The sequence below is a fragment of the Helicoverpa armigera genome, chromosome 19 (assembly GCF_030705265.1).
Source record: "Helicoverpa armigera isolate CAAS_96S chromosome 19, ASM3070526v1, whole genome shotgun sequence".
Taxonomy (NCBI): domain Eukaryota; kingdom Metazoa; phylum Arthropoda; class Insecta; order Lepidoptera; family Noctuidae; genus Helicoverpa; species Helicoverpa armigera.
In genome coordinates this window covers 6,581,152-6,602,357 of record NC_087138.1, presented here as the reverse complement: position 1 = coordinate 6,602,357, position 21,206 = coordinate 6,581,152, and the positions used below count along the sequence as shown (strand labels likewise).

Sequence of the window (21,206 nt, the reverse complement as noted above, 5' to 3'; positions counted from 1 at the left end):
ATACTGTTCTACTTATATTATAAATAGATTACCAAGTGAATCATTGAAGAATAAGACACCTTATGAGATGTGGCATGGTAAAAGGCCTAATATATCTAATATATGCAAGTTTGGTTCAATAGTATATGCTAAACAATTACATTCAAATATTAAGAAACTAGATCCAAGAAGCAAAAAGTTAATCATGATTGGATATACTAATAATGGATATAGATTGTGGAATAAAGAAGAAAGAAGAATTGAAATAGCAAGGGATATTGTTATAATTAACAATAATAAGAAAATTGAGAAAAATATGAAGAAACAGGAAGTTCGGTGATAACAGAAATAATACCAGGTAATAATGAAGAAGAAATAAATCAAGAAGAAGAAAGTGATGACAGTTATTATGAAATAGAAGAGTTAGAACAACAAAGTAATGTAATAGAAGACAACATTCCAGATATTATTGATGAAGTAGAAAATGATGAAAATAAAGAAAGTAATACTGCAGAGATAGAAACTATAGAAACTATAAATACAAAACGACAACGGAAAAAACCAGCTTACCTGCAAGATTATGTATTACTTACGTATGATGAAGTCATGAAGTCTGCTGAAAAGAATAATTGGGAGAAGGCCATAAATTCGGAGAAGGAATCATTGGAAAGTAACAATACATGGGAAATAGTTGATATAGGAAGAGCAAAAGGACACAAGATATTGTCAAGTAAATGGGTATTTTGTATAAAAGAAAATGGTACTTACAAAGCAAGACTTGTAGCGAGAGGCTTCGAACAGCAAAGCATTGACTATCAAGAAATATATAGTCCAGTAGTAAGTCAATCAGCAATAAAATCATTAATAGCAATTGCTGCTTCAAAGGAATATGAAATGATAACTTTTGATGTGAAAACAGCATTTTTGTATGGCGAGTTAAAGGAAGACATATTTATGTACCGTAAAACGAGGTGACTTTGAGATCCGGGGCGACATTGATGATTACTCAAAATTTATGGTTTTACTTATTTTTATATTTGGAATGGAACGTAATAATTTTTATTTTTATTGTGTTGGCAAGACTGACTCATCAGCCATGTTTTCCGAAAACGTCGAGGTGAGAGGATTGCTGTAAGTAATTTATTTATTTGTTTAAGTTAATATGTAAATAGGACAGTTTTTTTAATACCGGACAACTTTGAATGCACAAATGTATGTATTTACTTGGTATTTATGGAAATAGGATATGTGATTGTATGTTTATTTGAGAACAAAAACAAGTTTTAACCTTCCTCTTGCGGTCGCCATTTTGTTTTCTATGCTTTCATTTGTAGACCGGGGCGTAATTGATTAGTCATATGAGGCGACATTGATAGCTATCAATCTCGCCCCAGTTAATATAAAAATGGAAAGACATAAGACATTGTATCATTTATCAATCTAACCCCAGGTATTTATTTTGTTTGTAGAATCAGAATGGTTCGGACTTACAAGAAAACTCCGGGTACCCGCAACTACAAAAATTATAGTAATGAGACCCTCGAAGAGGCTCTCGAGAAAATCACAAACGATGAGCTTACTATAAACGCTGCCTCGCTTCAGTATCACATCCCATTCGGTACATTATATAACAAGTAGGTAATGATTAAAGAGTTGTGAAGAAACCTTCTACTAATTTAAAAAATGTGGCATTATTTCTATTGCTTATATTTTCTATGTTTTTATTTTTTTTTATTTTTTTAAGTCTGTACCACGTACAAATAATTCTAAGAATGATTGTGTGACCATGTTGATAATTGCGTAGAAATATTTAGTTTTGATAATTATGTTACCTACCTACTAGGTACTTTTTGATCTCTGATTACCCACCTATTATGATTGTTGAGACTGATTATTATAACAGAAATTAGTAAAAACTTTAGAAAGTTTGATATTATTATTAATATACTGACTGATGTTGATTAGATAAAAAGTTTAAAAATTATTTGCGTGTTTTAATGTAGACCCTTTATTACAAATTAAATAAACTTGGACTCAAATATAACACTAATCAATTTCACCCTAGAATCAGTAGCCCCAAAAAAAAAAAATAGCTATTTTGGAACCAATAATGTCAATTTTATTTTTATTGTTTTGTTCCTTAGCGGGGTGTCTTTCATATTCGATGAAAAAGAACGTGGTATCAAAGTAGCCCCAAATTCAATATTAAATTGATTACAAGCTTTTATTTTTTTCTATATTAATACCAACTTTTTCCAATAAAAAAAAATTAAATATCAAAGTATGTCGTTAGTCCACCCTACTAGCATTTTTTTTAAATGTGTAACATTCAAATACAAAGAAAGGCATCAGTTTACATTTTAAAATTAATCAATGCCACCTCGTTTTACGGTATATTCCTGAAGGATATGAAAGACAGCCTAATAAAATTTGTCGTTTAAAGAAAGGACTATATGGGCTAAAACAGGCACCAATGACATGGAATAAAAGATTTACAGAAACTTTAAGGAAACTTGGACTGAGAGCTACAAAGTCAGATCAGTGTGTGTTTTTTAATGAAGACAAAACTATAATATTGGCTATATATGTTGATGACGGTTTGGCCATATCAAAAGACAAGGAAAAGTTATTACAGATCTTGCATCAATTGGAAAAAGAATTTATCTTAAAAACATATGAACAACCTCAAAACTATATAGGTTTTGAAATAAAAAGATCAGAACAAGGCATTTTGTTGCATCAGCAGAATTATACAGAAAAATTACTTAGAAAATATAATATGTATGATTCCAAAGCTGCAGATACTCCATGCATTGTGGGAAAGGAAAATGAATCTAAGATGGCTACGTCAAATTTTCCATACAGAGAACTAGTTGGTGGATTATTGTACTTGTCAACCAGGTCAAGACCAGATATCAGTCAAGCTGTGAATGAAGCAAAAAAGGTAGAAAATCCATCAAGGCAAGACATATTAGCAGTAAAGAAGGTGTTGAAGTACTTGAATGGAACGAGAGATAAAGGGATTTTGTATAATGCTGGGAAAGATATTACAAGATTGCATGCATATTGTGACTCAGATTATGCAGGTTGTACAGAGACCAGACGAAGTACAACAGGGTTCATAATAATGTTGGCAGGTGGACCTATAGCTTGGTGCTCCAAAAGACAGCCGATAGTAAGTCTATCGTCAACTGAAGCTGAATATATAGCAGCAGCAGATTGCGTTAAAGAGTGTTTATACTTAAAGACTTTTATAAGTGAATTAATTGGTAGCAGTATTAAGATTAGTTTGAATATTGATAACCAGAGTGCTATCCAATTGATAAAAACAGGTTCATTCAGCAAGAGATCTAAACATATAGATGTGAGATTTTATTTTATACACGAAAATTATAAGAAAGGATATTTAGATATTATATATTGTCCTACAAATTATCAGATAGCGGATATGTTGACGAAACCACTATATAAAGAAAAATTTAAATTTCATTGCGATAAAGTTGTTGTGTGAATTATTGAGTGTTATGATTAGAAGTGTTTAAGTTAATGTTTTGAATACTTGTTTAAGTTAATGTTTTGAAAACTGATGGTGTCTCTGAAGTAATTATAAGGTATTTTTTATGTTCATATATTAAAAATAGGAGAAGGTGTTAGGAATTTATAGTCTATGACATTTAAAAAATGTAGGGTTGTTAGTCTATGAAAAAGCTTGACGGTGGTGTGATTTGTCATGATGTAAAAACCAGTGAGAACAATGTTATAATTCCTAACAAAATGTGATTGTATTTCTTTAACTATTAATAAAGACTTTCAAGAATACCAGAAGTTTGAATACCTACAATAATATCACCATAAGCAAAATGCCAAAAAAAGAATGAAGAAAATGAAAGAAGTCAACGGTAAATTCCATAGAGTAGGGAATTTTAATCGAATGTTAATAAATAATTTTTAAATAAAGCTGAGTTCTAAATTTTGTAGTAAAAATTGTGACTTAATCAGTTAATAAATTAATTTAATTATAGTTATTGAAATTGTAGAAAGAAAGGAAAGTAGAAGTTGCATTTTTTTTTGTCTCTGGACGATGCCTGGTGTAGCCAGCTATCAAACAATGTTTCTAAAGGAGGGAAAATACTTGGTGTAGAGTATAATTTTATGTTGCAGATATGAGTAGATGAATTACTTCAAATATTAATTAACAAACAGCTACATTTTACCATTCTTCATGCCATTATTATTACATATTTATAATAACCTTGTTGATTATAGCAAACCTCATGAAACATTATCTCTTCATGTTTATCGACTACAGTAGTGTGGCCAACTTTAGCTATCTGTGTTCTGTTTTCTTAATATTATGATTTAACAAATAAGCTTTTCCAAATCACTTGATAATTTATCCCTTTCAAAATAAAAACAAGTCAGCATGGTCCCATCTTGAAATGTAAATTTTAGTAACAAAATGGGAGTTTTTTAGAAAAGTTTTGGCAACACTGTTTTTGACAGTGACGTTTGACATAAGCCAAAGCATAGACAAACAACTTCCTTCTTTTTGTCTACGGACACGTTGTGAGCACGTTGTATTTGGTGTAGTTTTTAGAATAAAACTACGAAAATGTCGTCCCATCTGAACTGGATGATCATCCGCAACAACCACGCCTTCCTGGTGAAGAAGCGTAACATTAAGAAGCCGTTCAGCAAGGAGCCCAACAATGTGACTAACCTCAACTCGTACAGATACAACGGCCTGATCCAGAAGAAGGCTGTTGGCGTCGTCGAGAACCCTGACAGGAAAGGTTTCACAGTAGTGTACAAGAAGGCTAAGGCGACTAACAAGCCCGTCAAGAACACAGTACGCCGCACATTCAAAGCCGGCGCGAGGAGATCGTTGTACAAGGTGAAGAGGTTGTTGAAAGCCAACCACTACCGCACTGACTTGTCTAAGGCCACCCTCCGTCGTGCTTCAGCCATCCTTCGTTCCCAGAGGCCCATCAAGGCGAAGAAGCCTAAAGCCGCGGCCGCTAAGACCGAATAACTTTTGTATGTAAGCTGACAATAAAAAATATAAAACCCTACCTCTTCGTGTCATTTCTTGTAATTAGTGCCCCAACATAACCTATCAATTTCTATTTTAAAGTAAATATTGAACTTTATACTGCAATTAAATAGCAATTTAAAATTTGTACACAGCTTTTCTTAGGAATTTTAATGAAATGAGATTAATAATATTGTGGATTAGTAGTATCACAATGCCAAAAGTGTTTAATTTTATTTCCTGTAATGCAATACTGAACTAGCTCCTGTGTCTAATTCAGTTTTGAGTGTAAAAATAGTACATAAAACTTCATAGCATAATATTTGTACCCTTCTTACCTGTCACTTGAGTAATGCGAAGTAAAATTGAACTCGGAAATTACCAATTCATCTTGATAGCACCTTGATTGAAGAAAAGCCTTTTCTCAGCTTTTGTAGTAACTAGCTGTTTTCCCGTAGTTTCACTTGTGTCCCTCGGAACTTCTCCCCATACCTGGATGAAATATAGCCATATTACTCGGGTACAATGTAGCTTCCCGAATGAAGATTTTTTAAATTAGTTCAGTTGTCATGGGAGACTTTAGGGTACAAACAAACAAAAAATGCTTGAGAGCTGCTTTTCTCAAGTGACATAGGCTATACGTTATCCCAGTACAGGCAGTAGTTCCCACTTAACACTGGCACAGTTCCAGTAAATCTGCAAGTATTCAATATAGTTGTAGGTAGGTAGAATATTTTTATGATAACAAGGGGGAGGCGGAATGTGGATTTTTTAATAAAGAAACAACTTGATGCATCAATAAAATTTATTGATAACAAAATCATGATTTTCATATCACAAACAAGGAATGTTCAATAAATACATAATACATCACTGGATTTGTCATGATATAAGTTACAAACATGATCTTTCTCAGGAACCAATAAATTATATCAAAGACAATTTACTATTATTTTTAACAGATATTCTAATGCACAGTGCTTCACTAGTTTAACACAAATTGTTACAGAGCTTAGACATTATTTGTGTTCAATATTTCAGTTTACATACTATTTACAATAGATATTAGAAATAATTTATACATCAATAAATGTAATATTGTTATGTTAAATTCATTGCAAATATGTAGACATGATTGGGTATTATTAACCGACTTCATTTATAAATAAGTCCATATCAGTAAATATTGTGTAGGTATGTATTCTATATCTTTTCTACTTCAGTATTAAACAAAAATAATTGAGTGTGTAAGCACATTTCAAGAGTACATATTTTACTACACACATACTGCACAATAACTATGAGCAAAATTTGATTAAATTCACAAGTTAATTAAAATGGACATTTTCTCATGAATTTTTACAAAAGTTTTCAATAGTTTATTAATTTACACAGTTTCAATTATAGTACCGAACATCCACCACATCTACTACTATACTAGACTAGACTAAAGACAGCTTTGCTTGTAAAAGTTGCCCTTATAAGTAATCTAAACATCTTGAAGTTGTAAAAGCGATTTGTCATCTAGTAAAGGGGGGGTAGTTCTGTGCCTACGAAAAGCTCCAGGTACAAAATACATAGTAAACATGAAAATAAAAGGCACAAACATTTAACCTATCGTTACCAAAGGCACAATACACCAAAATTCATACTTTAGTATTTACAATACTACCAAATTAAATTTTCAATTTATTATGTGTAGATGCCTAACTAAAGAGATGTGACATTTTGCTCTCAAGCCCATGATTTCGCTTAGGCTTGTATTCACTATGGAAAGCAAGATGACCGAATAATTTTCTCTTGATCATAAAATTTTGTCCAAGTAGTGAATACAAGCCCTAATACCAATATGCAACCTACTCATCAATACACATGGATATTAAATGTAATTTCAATTATAATTTATTATAATAAAAAAACAGAACGTGAATTGGATGAGGATGACAAATAGGCTTTTTCGCAACTTTTGTGGACTAATTAAAACTCATTAGATAATTTTAAGAACCTTATTCAACTTGTCTCATTTTGGCAGTGTTAAGTACAGTCAATGCAGATGTCTGCCTTAAGTTGAGATTGTACAATGAGCCAAGTATGTTTTTACAAAAGTATGTCAAATAAGTACTTTGCCCTTTCTGGGAGTACATAGGTACATGAAACAGGCTGCAAGAAAACAATTTTAATACACCAAAATTCAGTGAAGCATTTGCAATCATGATAGTTATATGATTTTCTCGAAAATAGGTCAAAATTCATATTTAATACGATTATTACGATTACAAGAAGCTCATGATATTTTTATTACATAGACGCATTGACATTTTTATTTAGTAATTTACAATTTTCATTTAAGTTCTCATTTAGCTATCTAAACACGTAACCTAATTATAGGCACATTTATTTAATCTAATAGTTTTTTTTAACATTTGTTTTGTTGAACAAATGTGTTTTTTAAATCCAAAATGATCCAGGAGAAGGCAGTGGGTACAATGTACATTGTTATTGTCAGGTTTATAAATAATTGGGTAAAATAATAAGTCTAAATTGTAAATTAAAAATAATACTGGTGTGGTATCACTGGCAAACATACAACATTCATTAAGAAATTAAATCTATTGTGATTAACATGATTATCCAAAAAAAACTTAACGTTCATTTTTGTTTAAAGCAATTCCTTTTTTATCTAAATATTCATAATTGTTTATGACACCAAATAATTGAAAATTCATAAAAATCCTTAACATAATTTGTGCTTTTAAAATTCAAATTATCATCATTAGTGCTAACTTTAAATTAACTAAAACCTAAATTGACTAGGATACAAAACTAACACTAAGTGATGCTTAAGAATAGTTTGTACATAGAATTGTCAATTAATTATTTGCGTAACTAATATTATGGCAATACAATATTGGCCATATTGGATTATGACGACATGTAATTTTAAAAAGCGTTCATATAAAGAATACTGAGCAGAAAGTGAGCTGGCCTAGTGTTGCAAAAAAAACGTTTTTTTTCTAGTGTGAAAAAAAACCTTGAAAAAAAAACAGATAAAAAACTGTTTTTTTTCTGGGCCTTGTTTTTTTCAAGAGTATAATAACTCCAAAATTGTTAGGGCATTTACCGTTAAAGATTAATACTTAAGATTACATAATAGAGTCTTAGGTTTATTCTTGAATCTACGGTACTTTTCTGATAAAACAGTACCAACATTTCATGAAAATAATGGCAACATTCATAGATATTAACTCAACGAAAGGGAAATTTTGAAAATTCAACTATAAAGTAGGCTAGAAAAAAAACCAAATTTAGAAAAAAAAACAACGATGCAAAGTTTTTTTTCATGTTTTTTTTCAATAAAGTGAAAAAAAACAAACCGTTTTTTTCATTTTACATCACTAAGCTGGCCTACAAAGAAATAGAGGCTCCTATAGTGCATTTGCTTTCATTTTGACAGTTTAACATTACGTCCTATCTTGATTTTGTCTCCAAGAAGGCTTAAGATTTCAAAGTAAGCATCATGAAATGAAATGAATCTTGAAAAAATGCTATAACAAAAGCAATTGCATTATATTTTCTGTGAAGTAATGGTTACAATGTTATTACTTCACTGAATCAGTAGCTACAGAATACATTATTTTTGTGAAGAGAAATTAAAATATTACTATATGCTAGGTACCTAAATATACCTAAGTTTAAGTAAGACTGTCATACTGACTATAATGTGCAAGCATGTGCGTTGACGTAGAAGGAACATTATTGAAAAAGTATTAAAAAATACACATAAAAATATGGAAATAAAACTATTGTTGCGTTCAAATAAGCTTTAAAGTTCTCTTTATATCGCTCAATTAATTAATTTTCAATCAAATTGTCAATAAATATTTAAGATTATTGTAATAATTCCTTTTTATGTACATTATTTAAATTCATTTTTTTTCAATTTCATACAAAAGCGAATTGAAAATGCTTCATAATGGTCTTGCAACTACATTTTAAAAAGTAGTTTTATAAATTAATTCCCACATTGCATACTTTCTACTAGTAACAGACAGATATGATAGTAAATGCATATGTGCAATTTTCCTTGGATTCTATACCTTGGACCTCAGTAAATTACACTTATATTTTGTTTAAGAAACATGATAATTCTTATCGGAGCCTGCTCAAAAGTCGCCTAGATAGAAGTTAACTGCAGCATTGCATACATTGTACTTGGTTTATGAAGCAACTAAAAGATGACGAATAATAGAGTATCTTTTTTGGAAGTCTGTAAAAAAATTACTTCTCTAAAAAACTAACTAAATCTTTACTAAGAAACTATTGTTCAATTTGTTAAGTTTATTGTGTAGCGACTCTTGAACGGGCACTCATAAGAACAACCAATTTCTTAAACACAGCCTTATTAGGCATACTACAGACACAACTAGATTACAAACTTCGTTCTAACATCGATGAAAGTTGAATTACGGAAAACACAACCCACATCACAACAAGCACCAAAAACAAATGTGCGTTTGTTTTTTTTTTTCATAATAAATAATATAATGTTTTAAGTACGATAAACAAGTAAGAATTTACAGACTGTCCGACGTGTCTTGGCGAGTCTGAAATACTCTATGGGTGCGCAAATAGATTTTTTGAGAACAAAATTGTCTACTGCGCAGCTGTAGGGAATGCCAGACTTGCAAGATACGTCGAAAAGTGTATATGATGGACCTATCAATTTATAAAGCAAAAATGATGTCGGTGAAGTTCTAAGGCAAGGAATAGTATTTTCTTATAATTTCATTTAAATAGTTTTAGATTATTTGATTAAGCTGCTAGCGCTATATTAGTTACTTTCAGAAGTATTCCATCCTTATGTTTTAGTTTGAATATGTTTGTATAGAAATGCCTACTTCATTCATTTTCATCTCATAGACCTTCACCGACTATCTAAGACAATGATAAAAGACTCAAATCCTATGCATTTGTGACAGCAGCCTAAAAAAATTACGTACAAGTAAATTATAGCCTCGTGATAAAAACCACAATAAATAAATTGTAAAACCGACAACCACAATGGAATGTTGAAGTGACGAAAAACGAGATCATTCGCAAGCTAATTTGCTGTCAAAAGAACTGAGAGCTATACCAAACGCCTGTAGAGCGCAAAGAGGGTACCTAAAGTCCATTGTAAAGACATCCTCAGATATACGACCGAATTGCATGACTACATAATCCGGTTCCGAATCGTGAACAATTTGGAAATTTTTCACACTTGCCTGAGTCACTCTGCCGTGAAAATTGAGAACGTACGACTGAGTTTCGTCGTTCCAAACGGGAGTTTTGTTGTGTAGTACGACAATATCGTCTAAAGTTTGGCTCTTGAGTCGTTCGAGAAGTGTTTCGCTGTCGTCCTGTGGCGCGATGGTGACGCGTTGGCGGTCGGGAGTCATGCCTGGGAGGATGACGGTCATTTTTCTCGGACCTTTGAAACCGAGGACGTTTGTATCCTGGAATTTTAGATAGGTACATGGTTAATTAATTTGTTTATTGTTGTATTGTATTATGTTGCTACTTTTATTCAAATGATTATTCTGGTACTTTATTAATAAAGAAACTCCTGTAAAAATTGTAATAGCAATATAACGCGATCAAAGTAAATTGCAATTTAAGTTAATTATAGAGATCTGATTTGAATATAAATGGTTGTCACTATGATAAAATATAAACATGTATCCATGCCACAAAATACATAGGTACAGAAGTCAATCTACATACAAAGCGCGTTCGAGTCACGCAGACATAGGTGTCTCTGTGTGCGTGTTCACAGACGCGCTGTCTCAAAACAACTCAAAACAGTGCGAGCGCGGCTGCCGTTTTCTTGAGATACGCGCGTCACACACAAGGTAGATAAATGTGCACTCGTTGTGATACCTACCTAACTGTAATTTGACTGTAATATTTTTAATTTTAATAACAAAAGAAAAAGTAATAAAGGAGCAACAAAAAAATTCGTATTATAATTGTTCAGTGGACGGTTGTTTTTATACAACAATAAACAGTGAATTGTCGTTTTTTTAGCCTGCCGTATTACCTATAGTATGTACTTACTTATTTTCTCATATTTCGATGGTTCGTATAATAAACGCAGTAGGTACAGTTAGGTGGGTAGGTAAGCGCCCCGGCGGCCTCTGGCCCAATGCCGTAATAAGTTTTGCTAGTGTCGACCCAGGCGAACCTCCCAACCTACCCTCAAAGATTATTACTAGTAGGAGTTGATAATTTTTGTGATCATGGCGAGAGTATGTTGTAAGGTAGACGAAATAAAACTCGCACATCAAGGTTTCTGTAGGTAGAAGCAAGCTTAGATCAGGGACTGTACCAGCCCATTACATAGAAAAAAAAAATTTTCACAAGTAAAGAGGAGGGTAAGTATATATGTATGAATAACAAAATTATAAATTGCGGTTTCTGAAAAAGTTCGGTATCTCGTTCAAACGAATTTCCGTTGAAAGTGTTTATTAACCTCTTGTATGCCACATTAAATATTTTATTATTATTGGTTTATATTTCATTTTTCCTGTTTTATTCTTAACAATACATCAAATAATTAGATACGAGTACCACTACCACGTTAGTTTTATGCGCATAAAAAAGTTGACAGCCCTAGCGCGACCGCCGAGTTTAGGCATGAAAAGTGAAGTACATACATGAGATTGACTTCTGTACCTATGTATTTTGTGTCCATGCGTTGTAAACTTTAGCGACAGCCATTATTTTAAACGGGCGGTCATTATTGTCACAGTATAATGGATGAATTTTATAGCATACCATTCCGTATGGAACTACAAAACTGTGTATTATTGCATCCTGTATACGTGATGCGAGTTATAAGTAGAATGAAATTATAAAATAGTTAATAGTTTATTGTGTTAAAAGATGAAATATAGTGATGATTTTTCTAAAACGAGTTTCTTCCATTATTTATGTATCTACTGTCAGCTACAAAATTCTACTAACACAATCAAAATTACATAATATGTACCTGAAAACAAAAAATCTAAAGCAATCGGTTTAATGACTGTTTTGTTATTCTGATGTTCATGTTATTTCTTTCTGTTGTCGTGGTATTTTATAATTTTTATTTTATTTATTGGAGTTTTGTTGTTGCCCGTACATATGGGTTGCATAAATATCATTCATCGGCGTAATAAAAATATTAGCTAGTCATCAAGGTGCCGTACAATTTCTCAGAATGATGAAGTATTTATCTGAATAATTAAAGGGGAAAACTTCGACCCGTACCTAACCGCAAAGCCTACGTAAGCAAACGGTGATATTAATAATAAGTAAGTTTGTAGTTTACTGAATGGAATTATTTTGTATTCAAACATTTGTAGGAAGTTTTAGTATAATATTATTACATAACAACAGTCAAAAGCTTTGGAATTAATCAGTATTGCAGTTATTTCAGTATAAAATAATTAAACCTAGAAGTCAATCCGGGTTTTTCTATACGGCAACCGACTGCATGCGATAGAGCATCTACTAAAAACAAATTAGTTGAAATTTTGTGACGATATGCAAATAATCCTTCTTCCTTTTGCTTATAACGGTAAAATATTAGTGTGTTATAAAATTTACTTATGAGCTGTTTTCGCGGTTTCACCAGCGTCCCGCCGAACAAAATATAGCCTATGATACTCGTGGATACTGTAGCTTTCCAACAGTGTAAGAAGTTTCGGAGCCTTTAAGGTAACAAGAAACAACAAAAATGTGTCCTCTACATTATATTAATATGGCAGTAAAGATATAGAAAATAACTACTTACATAAACAACAGCAGCCAACTCATGTCTAGTATGAGCGTGATCGTGCTTCCTCCACGCTTTGCCGTTGTCGTACACAGTGAACGCAGTCCCCAGTAAATTGGATCGCAACTTGCCCGCGAAACTGTCAGCAGTGCGAGTTAGTTCTGTAGGATCCGTGGAGATCAGGTAGTTCGAGGTGGCTGATTTCTTGCGTTTGCGGGCTGAAAATACAAAAAGTTTCTTTGTTTAAAGCAGTAAAGGTGATTTTTGAATGTGATAATTTGTAGGAGTAGCAGTCGGATTTGCTAGTTTTTGGTACATGATAATGTTCTACTCGAAGGTCATTTTGGGCTGTTTAAAATCATGGTCTGTATTTTCGAACCGGTCATAAAAGATGCAAGGTCGAAAGTTACATTTAGCGCATACCCTATCAAGTTTAAGAAAAGAGAAACGTTAAAAAGCTCTAAAATTGGGAACTCTGCCAATATAGGGTTCTATATTACAAGGCTTACTCCAGAATATTTCCAGTTCGGCTTAGAATCAAGACGCAGCTTACTCAAGACGTTAATTGATAATATTTTTGATGTATTGTGTAATTAACAAAAATCCTCGTCAAAAAGATAAATTATCCTCCTGCCCTTATCCAAAAGACAAATAATGTTAATATTGCAGAAGCAGGTTACATAAAACGATTGGCACAGAAAATTCCTGATAAACAAAATAAAATTGGCAAATGTCTACACTTTTTGGATGTACTTGGATCTACAAATATAGACTTGGCTAAACAACAGTCGATTTCGATTGCATAATTATGCTGAAACTGTTTGGTTCAACGGAAAATAGAAAAATAATTCGGAATAGCAGACTAATATACTAATGGACCCATTGTACTCGAATGAAAAAATAAAAAAAACTGCAGACAGTCCTTTAAAAATACCAAAAGTTTTTAGTTAATTTTAGTCCCTAGTGACATCCATGTGACTTAAACAAAGACAAGTTAATATTTAATTTCATTCAAACCAAATTGGATTAGCAATCAAATTAATAGAAGTTTATTTATGAACACAATTTAGATAATGGACAGTGACCAATTGATAGTTTTCATCAAGGAAAATTAATATTGAATGGGAAATGAGGTGCGATGTTAATGATTGATAAACAGCGACCTTCTAATGCTTATTGATATTAAGAGCGTGTACGCTCGGCGCGCGATGTCAACTTTAGGTAATTCAACGCAAAAAACCGCGCAGACTAGCGTCGCGGCTGTGTGCGTGCCTATCATACTTCACGTATAGTCACACAAACCATTTTGATCCTTTCGAGTGAAATTGGTAGAACAAAAAATATATTATTTAGTAAATAGTTAATAGCGGGAAATAGTGTAAGTCTATGGATGTCTAAAATATAAAAGCATGAAAATAAGTCGTTAATACTTACACTCTTTTGCAAAAAAATCGGGCACCTACGAAAACCTTGGTTTTGAGGACTTTCTGTATATTACATACAATTTTTAACAGTACTAAATAGTCGACTGATGATTAATGACAATGTTAAGAGTTTCTGTATTTTAACCGATTTAAAAAAAAGAAAGGAGGAGGTTTCAATTAGATTGTTTTGTGATTGTTCTCAATTTGATTGTTCTCGATTTCTCAAAGACGCCTGGACCGATTTGAAAAATGAAAAAAAAAAAAATTATAGCTCGATTGGTAACAGACATCTGCAATAAGTGATTTCTAGCCTAAAGAGTCCGCCATATTGGATTTAGACTCGCGACACATTTTTTTTCGAGTTATTCATAGCAAGCCCTTTCATTTGATACCCATATCGTAGGAATGCATTAAAAACATTTTTTTCTCCATCTTGGGTATACCGCCATATTGGATATAGAATCATACATTGTCATTAAAACTGAACATTCAAACAAAATTTCAACTCAATCGATAAAAAAAATATGCTTCAAAATTGAGCTTTAAATAAAATAGTAATGTATCAAGATTTGTTGGTCGCGCTTGAAATGTATTCTATTCTCGGTATCCACGGCAGAGGTTATTCACCCTACGCGATGTGACGGAGCGACACGTCCTCTCTCTGTGAAGCCTTGCGGCGGTCTGGTTTGAGTTGACTCGCGTGCAGCGTTTTATAGTAGTTTTTAAATAATTTATAAAAAAATAAAAACGAGAGATTAAATTATAATATAAAGTTTATGTTTTAAAGAAAGAGTTATATTACTATAGTAAATAATTGTTATATTAAATTAAGTAAGATAGATAGGCAAAAAAAGCATTTGAAATTCACAATTTTTCACATTGTTAAAATATTTTTTTCTGAAAGATAGAGACCTAAATCAAAAAATGCTTTCAACTAACTATAGGCATGGTGATTTCGTCTATGAGTAAAAAAATAAATATGATTAGATTTGCCACTGTTTTCACATGAATTTAAGCTTCGAAATAGACGCTGAACGGGAATTTTATAAAACATCTGTTACGTTATAGGGATTTTAAGTGTTTAAACTAAACAAATTGAAATTTATGTTCAATTAACTATATAGACAGTGAAATTACCTTGCGTTATTAAAAAATAACATAGTTATAGGATAAGTAGTTACTGAGAAACAGTGGTTTGAAAAGTACCGTTTTAGGCCAAATGGCGCGCGGTTGACGTACACGCTCTTAATATGACGTTTTTCACCTATGTATTTCGAGTACGGTTTTGAAAATATACTTTTCCAGTATTTTACGTGAAGGGACTGGTTTTCTGACCTCCTTAGCTTAGTTACTAGGGCGACACATGACACTAATCAATTAATTATTTAAACTATAAAATGGTAACTAGTAATTCATCATTTTGAAGGTAATAGAGTTGAAATTAACGGTGGTTTATGGAATTTAAGATACCTTTTTACTTAATTTTCAGTTTTACTCAAAGCAAGGCAAGGCTTAACATCCTAATTCACGTTAGGAAACAATTTTTGTCATTCATAACTAAAAGCTCGCGGCAATTATTGCTTAAAATGGCATTCAAACTCTATAATATTGAAGACTTAGCACTGAAAACGATTATACGTTTATTTATTACCTGTAATACATTTCTAAAGCCGCGTTTGCACTAAAACCGATAAACACAGCATTCAAAAAGGTCGTAATACTGAAACATCATTCAAAATCCAGCCAGACTTTTAGCTCAAATTCCATTTCCAAATTCAAATTACGCGCGCAAATATTTTTTTTTTTACATACCAGCCAGCAAGAAGACCTTTTTCCCATAATCCTTTTCGAGGTGCAAGAAGTATGTAGGGTAGAGTCCTCGGTCCATGCCCTTACGGTCACGGGCTATGCGACATTTGTATAGCGTGCCGTGCTTAGCCGGGGTCACCACGAAGGTTTCTACCGCGCCCTCCACTGACCCTTCTATTTCAGCTGTCTGTTGAATAAAGAATTTGGTTAGGTAAAGATATAACACGTCTAAATTAATTGTGCCTTTGACATACGTTGATTCACGAGAAAAATAATGTGGCGTAAATACTTAGTAGTGCAAGTCGTGGTGGCCTAGTGGGCAAAGAACCAACCTCTCGAGTATGAGGGCGCGGGTTCGATTCCAGGTCAGGCAAGTACCAATGCAACTTTTCTAAGTTTGTATGTACTTTCTAAGTATATCTTAGACACCAATGACTGTGTTTCGGATGGCACGTTAAACTGTAGGTCCCGGCTGTCATTGAACATCCTAGGCAGTCGTTACGGGTAGTCAGAAGCCAGTAAGTCTGACACCAGTCTAACCAAGGGGTATCGGGTTGCCCGGGTAACTGGGTTGAGGAGGTCAGATAGGCAGTCGCTTCTTGTAAAGCACTGGTACTCAGCTGAATCCGATTAGACTGGAAGCCGACCCCAACATAGTTTGGGAAAAAGGCTCGGAGGATGATGGAGGATGAAATACTTAGTAGTATAGTAACTATTATAGTAATCTGTGCTAGTATGGTGGTTTTGGTAATTCTATTTATTTACAACGTTGTTCTCATTATGTGAGTTTTAGGGTCAATTCCCACTGAAAGAGCAGCGGCCGGCAGCGGCCGTAATTGCAAGGGATTGAGCGCGAGCGCGGCGGGCCGCGCGGCGCCGCGCTCTTACATTTTCCGTGCTCTTACGGCCGCTGCCGGCCGCTGCTCTAGTGGGAATTGAAAAGTCAATTCCCACTGAAAGAGCAGCGTTAGACTAAGGGTCAATTCCCACTGAAAGAGCAGCGGCCGGCAGCGGCCGTAATTGCAAGGGATTGAGCATAAGCCCGTTAGATTAAGGGTCAATTCCCACTGAAAGAGCAGCGGCCGGCAGCGGCCGGCAGCGGCCGTAATTGCAAGGGATTGAGCGCGAGCGCGGCGGGCCGCGCGGCGCCGCACCGCGCCGCGCTCTTACATTTTCCGTGCTCTTACGGCCGCTGCCGGCCGCTGCTCTTTCAGTGGGAATTGACCCTTAATCTAACGGGCTTATGCGTTCGCAACATAAATTACCTACTAGTAAGACTTAGATATATGATGCAAGAAACCAAGTTTTTTTTTTTTTATAAATTTATTATTCCATTCCACAATTCAGTTTCTATAACTAATAAGCGCCAAACTGCTGCAGCAGTTTGCAGGCGTTTCGCTCATTAAAATAATTACTTACATGTAGAATGTCTAAGAATACTAAATAAATATCCATTTACATACACACTCCCTTATGTATTACTATGTCTTATCTATTATAGTATATAACTTAATATTTATATTTATACACTATTTATTCCCTTTCCAGTAAACAAGCATATTTTTAATTTTTCTTTTTAATGTTAATTTACATTTTATTTTTTTATCTTCCCTCAGTTCTTCTTAATTTGAGAAACTGATCGAGAGCTAATTGTGAACCTTGAAAACTCGTTGAAGACTCAATAATTCAAATCAATTACAAGGCAAATCCAGAGGTGTAATACCATCTACATATGTTTACAAGTTACTTACATCATATACTTTTGCCTCTCCGAAATTGATCACTTGCGTTCCAACAAAAAATTACGGCCTGATTCACGAGGCCTGACACAAATAGCTCAGTTCGGAGGTGCAAATTTATTTACCGTGACATACTCAACATACCTGGCTAGGCGAGCTATCCCTCCTCGGCTTATCATGCAGGGGCGCGACAGCTGCGTCCGCGCACACGTCATCAGTGCTCGCGTCACGGCCCACACTGCAGACCGGTACGCTCTCGTCATCTTCCTCCCCGCTGCCGTCACCCTCGCCTACCGTTAGCACTTCTATCTGATTGCCTAACTCTGTGGGAAGTAAAACTGAGTTTTAGATCACGCTTAAGAAAAAAAAAAATAGGAATAGTCAAATGGAGCGTTGCTTAGTAATCCGGCTGACTAATACCTAGCGCTTCTTACAGGCCGATGCATAGTTATGAATGACAGTATGGATGGGAAAAATTTATTTACTGGTGTACCTACATTATAAACCTTCTGTTGTAACTTTAACGCTCTTAAAATAAAATGCAGTCTAGTCTCTCGCAATTTGTCAAATTACCCTGCAAAACATTGTCTATTGTAGTTTATTTTTTCATGTTTTTATGGCATTCCGAAGTGCTTCAAGCCAGTCCAGAACAATTGAACACTTAAAAACCTTTTTTTATGAGAAATCATCAAGTGCGCAATTAGCAGCGTGATCCCTCACTGTGTCAGACTCCTGACTAAACCCCATCATGTTCCTTCTTAGACCTTTTATGTCCCAGGGCCGCGGTAACTTTTTCGAACAATCCCGCAGCCCACCTTCAGTAACCTAAAGTTATCTTTTCAGTGATTTATATTTATCTAAAATGTGTGCACAGCTGGAAGTGTCCATTTATCTGAAGTGTTTAATCTGAAGTATTTGTGCAGAGTTTTATCAATTGGCCGAGGCATATTTCCTGCTCAAGTGGGAGACTTGTCCTTGTTATAATGATAACAAGTACCTACATACTTCTTCTACAATATAATAATATTTGTTCTCTAGCGATATTTATTAGATATTTTACGATTTACCATTCTGAGACAAAGAACTAAGTCAGGAAACAGGTACCTACTTTATCTTTTTCATAAATAAATTTTAAAATGAGCCCAAGGGAAAGTAATAAAAAATGTAGTTAGTGTATACTTCATGTCAAGTTACACACTGTGTCAAACTTGTATTACTAACATTGTATCCATCAAATTATTGGTTTTAAACAAACACAGAACCCCTTGTTTGCTTTTGCTACAGTTGGGCAATAAACTCATTGGGTACGAGCGCCATATTGAAAATTTAATACCCATTAGCAATGTTTAATTCGTATATGAATATAGGTACTCAGGATTCTGACAACATAATTACACTCTCTGAACGAACAATAAATTAAAAATGTAGGTATATATTGGTACTATTTTCAGATCGCAAGTGTAATTAGTGATAAAAGTTTTCACTGCTAATTGAGTCTAATCATTTTGTTTATACTGATAGTTTACTACATAGTATTTTGTGTTAAATGTTCTAAAAAAAATTGATAAATTCCCGAGAATTCTAATGAAATGTTTATTATGTGTTTACCAAAAAGTTCTTTCAATTATATATGTAATAACAATAGTAGTTCAAAGTAAAACCAGGTAGGTACAAACGGGCCATGAATGAATAATATGTTTTCCTTCTCTTTAATAACAAGCTTATTCACAAGTATCACAACTATGATTCATCATACAAGGTCACGAATTTCTGTATGTAATGTAGGCATACAATAGTAAATAATGTTCTTGAATGTTTAGGAAATCAAGTATATTTAAAATATGTCTATTAAATGAAAGTTTGAAAACGTTTTACATAGAAGAGACTTTAAGTGAAACATAATGACAAAAAAAAATCTTCAATATATTTATTCTTATGTTGATTGGAATCAGCTAAATTGTGGGTATTGGAAAGAGTAAATTAATTGTTTTATACCATGTTAATGCCCTACGACTAGTCGAGACGGGCAGCAGTTTTACTTTTGAAGTGGACGTCGGCTCAGAGTAACAAAAGCCACAATAAACATATGTAGTTAGAAAACCATATATAGAAAGAGTTACAGGTATTAGAGTACAGAAAACATTTAACTAATCATGCTAATGTTAAATAATGTACACAAAAGCATAAAGACCTCATTTTAAATTAAAAAGCAGAATTCATACTTACCATCATAAGTTGATATTCTATTAGTTTGGAGGGGTATAACTTGGTCCGGATTGACTGGCGACATAAGAAATTGCATCGGGCCATCATAGCCTGGATGAAAGGAAAAGAAAATGCGCATAACGAAAATATACATCAAAGATCATGCATGAGTCAACTAAACATTGAGAAATATTAATTGATTGGGTTATTAATAAATGATGAACTTACCATGCAGTTCTCGGGACCGGCTGCCTGATATTGGACGTTTTGCTGATCCTACTCTTAGATCATTCGCTTGAACCATGCCAGAATTTTGGCGTTTCTGTTTCATTTTCAATTCCATTAATTGCCGCTGAAATCACCAGAAAATATAAATGAAAAGACACTAACTAACGAAGGAGACCGTAAAAACTACGAACAGCTCTTCATAAAACATGCAAAAGTCCAAGAAATAGGCGAGTCTTTTAAAACATTTTTAAAACCACTTACTTGCTGTTCGATTTTTTGATCTCGCGTTGAAGCCATTGTGTTTGAGTTCTGATAACTTGTATTTAACTTTAACTACAGCGCACTACAGTTTAGTTGTAAATATTTTAACTTTTATCTCAAAATTCAATACAATAATTGGCATTTTGTAAGCTCATTTTTTGTTTATAAATCATCTTGCCTACCGTTGCCCAGGAAAATAGTGTTACCCGCCTAAAAAATAATAATTGTGCTACACCCAATAGTAGTTTTGTGATCAATGGTTATATTTTAAGTTTTATTTTTTTTAATTTCTTTAACATAAAATAATTTGAGGGTTTTGGTTATTTTTCAGGTCCAAACAGCTGTCAAATAGTATGGAATTGTAGGTGCCGAACTTATTGTTTATTGAAATTCTGTTATATTGGAAGTGTTATTGATTTTATTATGGACTACGGTCAGAATAAGGTTTCCGAACTAAAAATTGAGCTAAGAGAGAGGGTGCAAAAGTCACTGGTACATACTAAGGAAAAGCTTGTTGAAAAATTTGTTAACACAATATGATTTAGTTTTTTTTATTTACTCAACCTCAATAGTAAAACAATAATGCAGTGCTTTAATTATAAAATAAAAAAAACACTAAAATCGTTCACTATTCATAGTAAAGATAAGCACTTTGACAGTTACCTGGACCTGACGACTCGGTGCTGCCACCTCGTGGACGCCATTTTAGAAAACCCTCTTGTCTACTCGAG

The 21,206-nt window shown here is 33.5% G+C and overlaps 2 protein-coding genes and 1 long non-coding RNA gene across 4 annotated transcripts; 2 read left to right on the top strand and 1 right to left on the bottom strand.

The window, feature by feature from the left end:
* Nucleotides 1-927: 927 nt before the first annotated feature.
* On the top strand, nucleotides 928-1,963 carry LOC126055523 (uncharacterized). The gene is made up of 2 exons (XR_010277432.1): nucleotides 928-1,110; nucleotides 1,449-1,963. It is a non-coding gene; the product is annotated as an uncharacterized LOC126055523 (long non-coding RNA).
* A 2,523-nt stretch (nucleotides 1,964-4,486) lies between these two features.
* On the top strand, nucleotides 4,487-5,051 carry LOC110373261 (large ribosomal subunit protein eL28). The gene has a single exon (XM_021330477.3). The coding sequence runs from the start codon at nucleotides 4,592-4,594 to the stop codon at nucleotides 5,009-5,011; it is 420 nt and encodes a 139-aa protein (XP_021186152.3). The 5' UTR covers nucleotides 4,487-4,591; the 3' UTR covers nucleotides 5,012-5,051.
* A 751-nt stretch (nucleotides 5,052-5,802) lies between these two features.
* Ktub (king tubby) lies at nucleotides 5,803-20,698 on the bottom strand. 2 transcript variants are annotated; one of them, XM_064039414.1, is made up of 8 exons: nucleotides 20,476-20,698; nucleotides 20,215-20,338; nucleotides 20,008-20,097; nucleotides 17,926-18,104; nucleotides 16,046-16,229; nucleotides 12,828-13,027; nucleotides 8,417-10,506; nucleotides 5,803-7,997 (listed from the first exon to the last, which is right to left on the bottom strand). In XM_064039414.1, the coding sequence occupies exons 1-7, from the start codon at nucleotides 20,509-20,511 to the stop codon at nucleotides 10,102-10,104; spliced, it is 1,218 nt and encodes a 405-aa protein (XP_063895484.1). In that variant the 5' UTR covers nucleotides 20,512-20,698; the 3' UTR covers nucleotides 5,803-7,997; nucleotides 8,417-10,101. The 2 variants fall into 2 exon arrangements, with proteins under 2 accessions (XP_063895484.1, XP_063895485.1); XM_064039415.1 differs by lacking the exon at nucleotides 20,008-20,097.
* Between the last annotated feature and the right edge of the window lie 508 nt (nucleotides 20,699-21,206).

Bases quoted from the DNA above. Each gene is read 5' to 3' on its own strand.
- LOC110373261 (XM_021330477.3), top strand. From the start codon at position 4,592: ATGTCGTCCCATCTGAACTGGATGATCATCCGCAACAACCACGCCTTC.
- Ktub (XM_064039414.1), bottom strand. From the start codon at position 20,511: ATGGCTTCAACGCGAGATCAAAAAATCGAACAGCAA. The intron at 20,339-20,475 runs GTAAGTGGTTTT...TGGTGATTTCAG, and splicing joins ATCAAAAAATCGAACAGCAA to CGGCAATTAATGGAATTGAA. The intron at 18,105-20,007 runs GTAAGTATGAAT...TACTTCCCACAG, and splicing joins TAGAATATCAACTTATGATG to AGTTAGGCAATCAGATAGAA.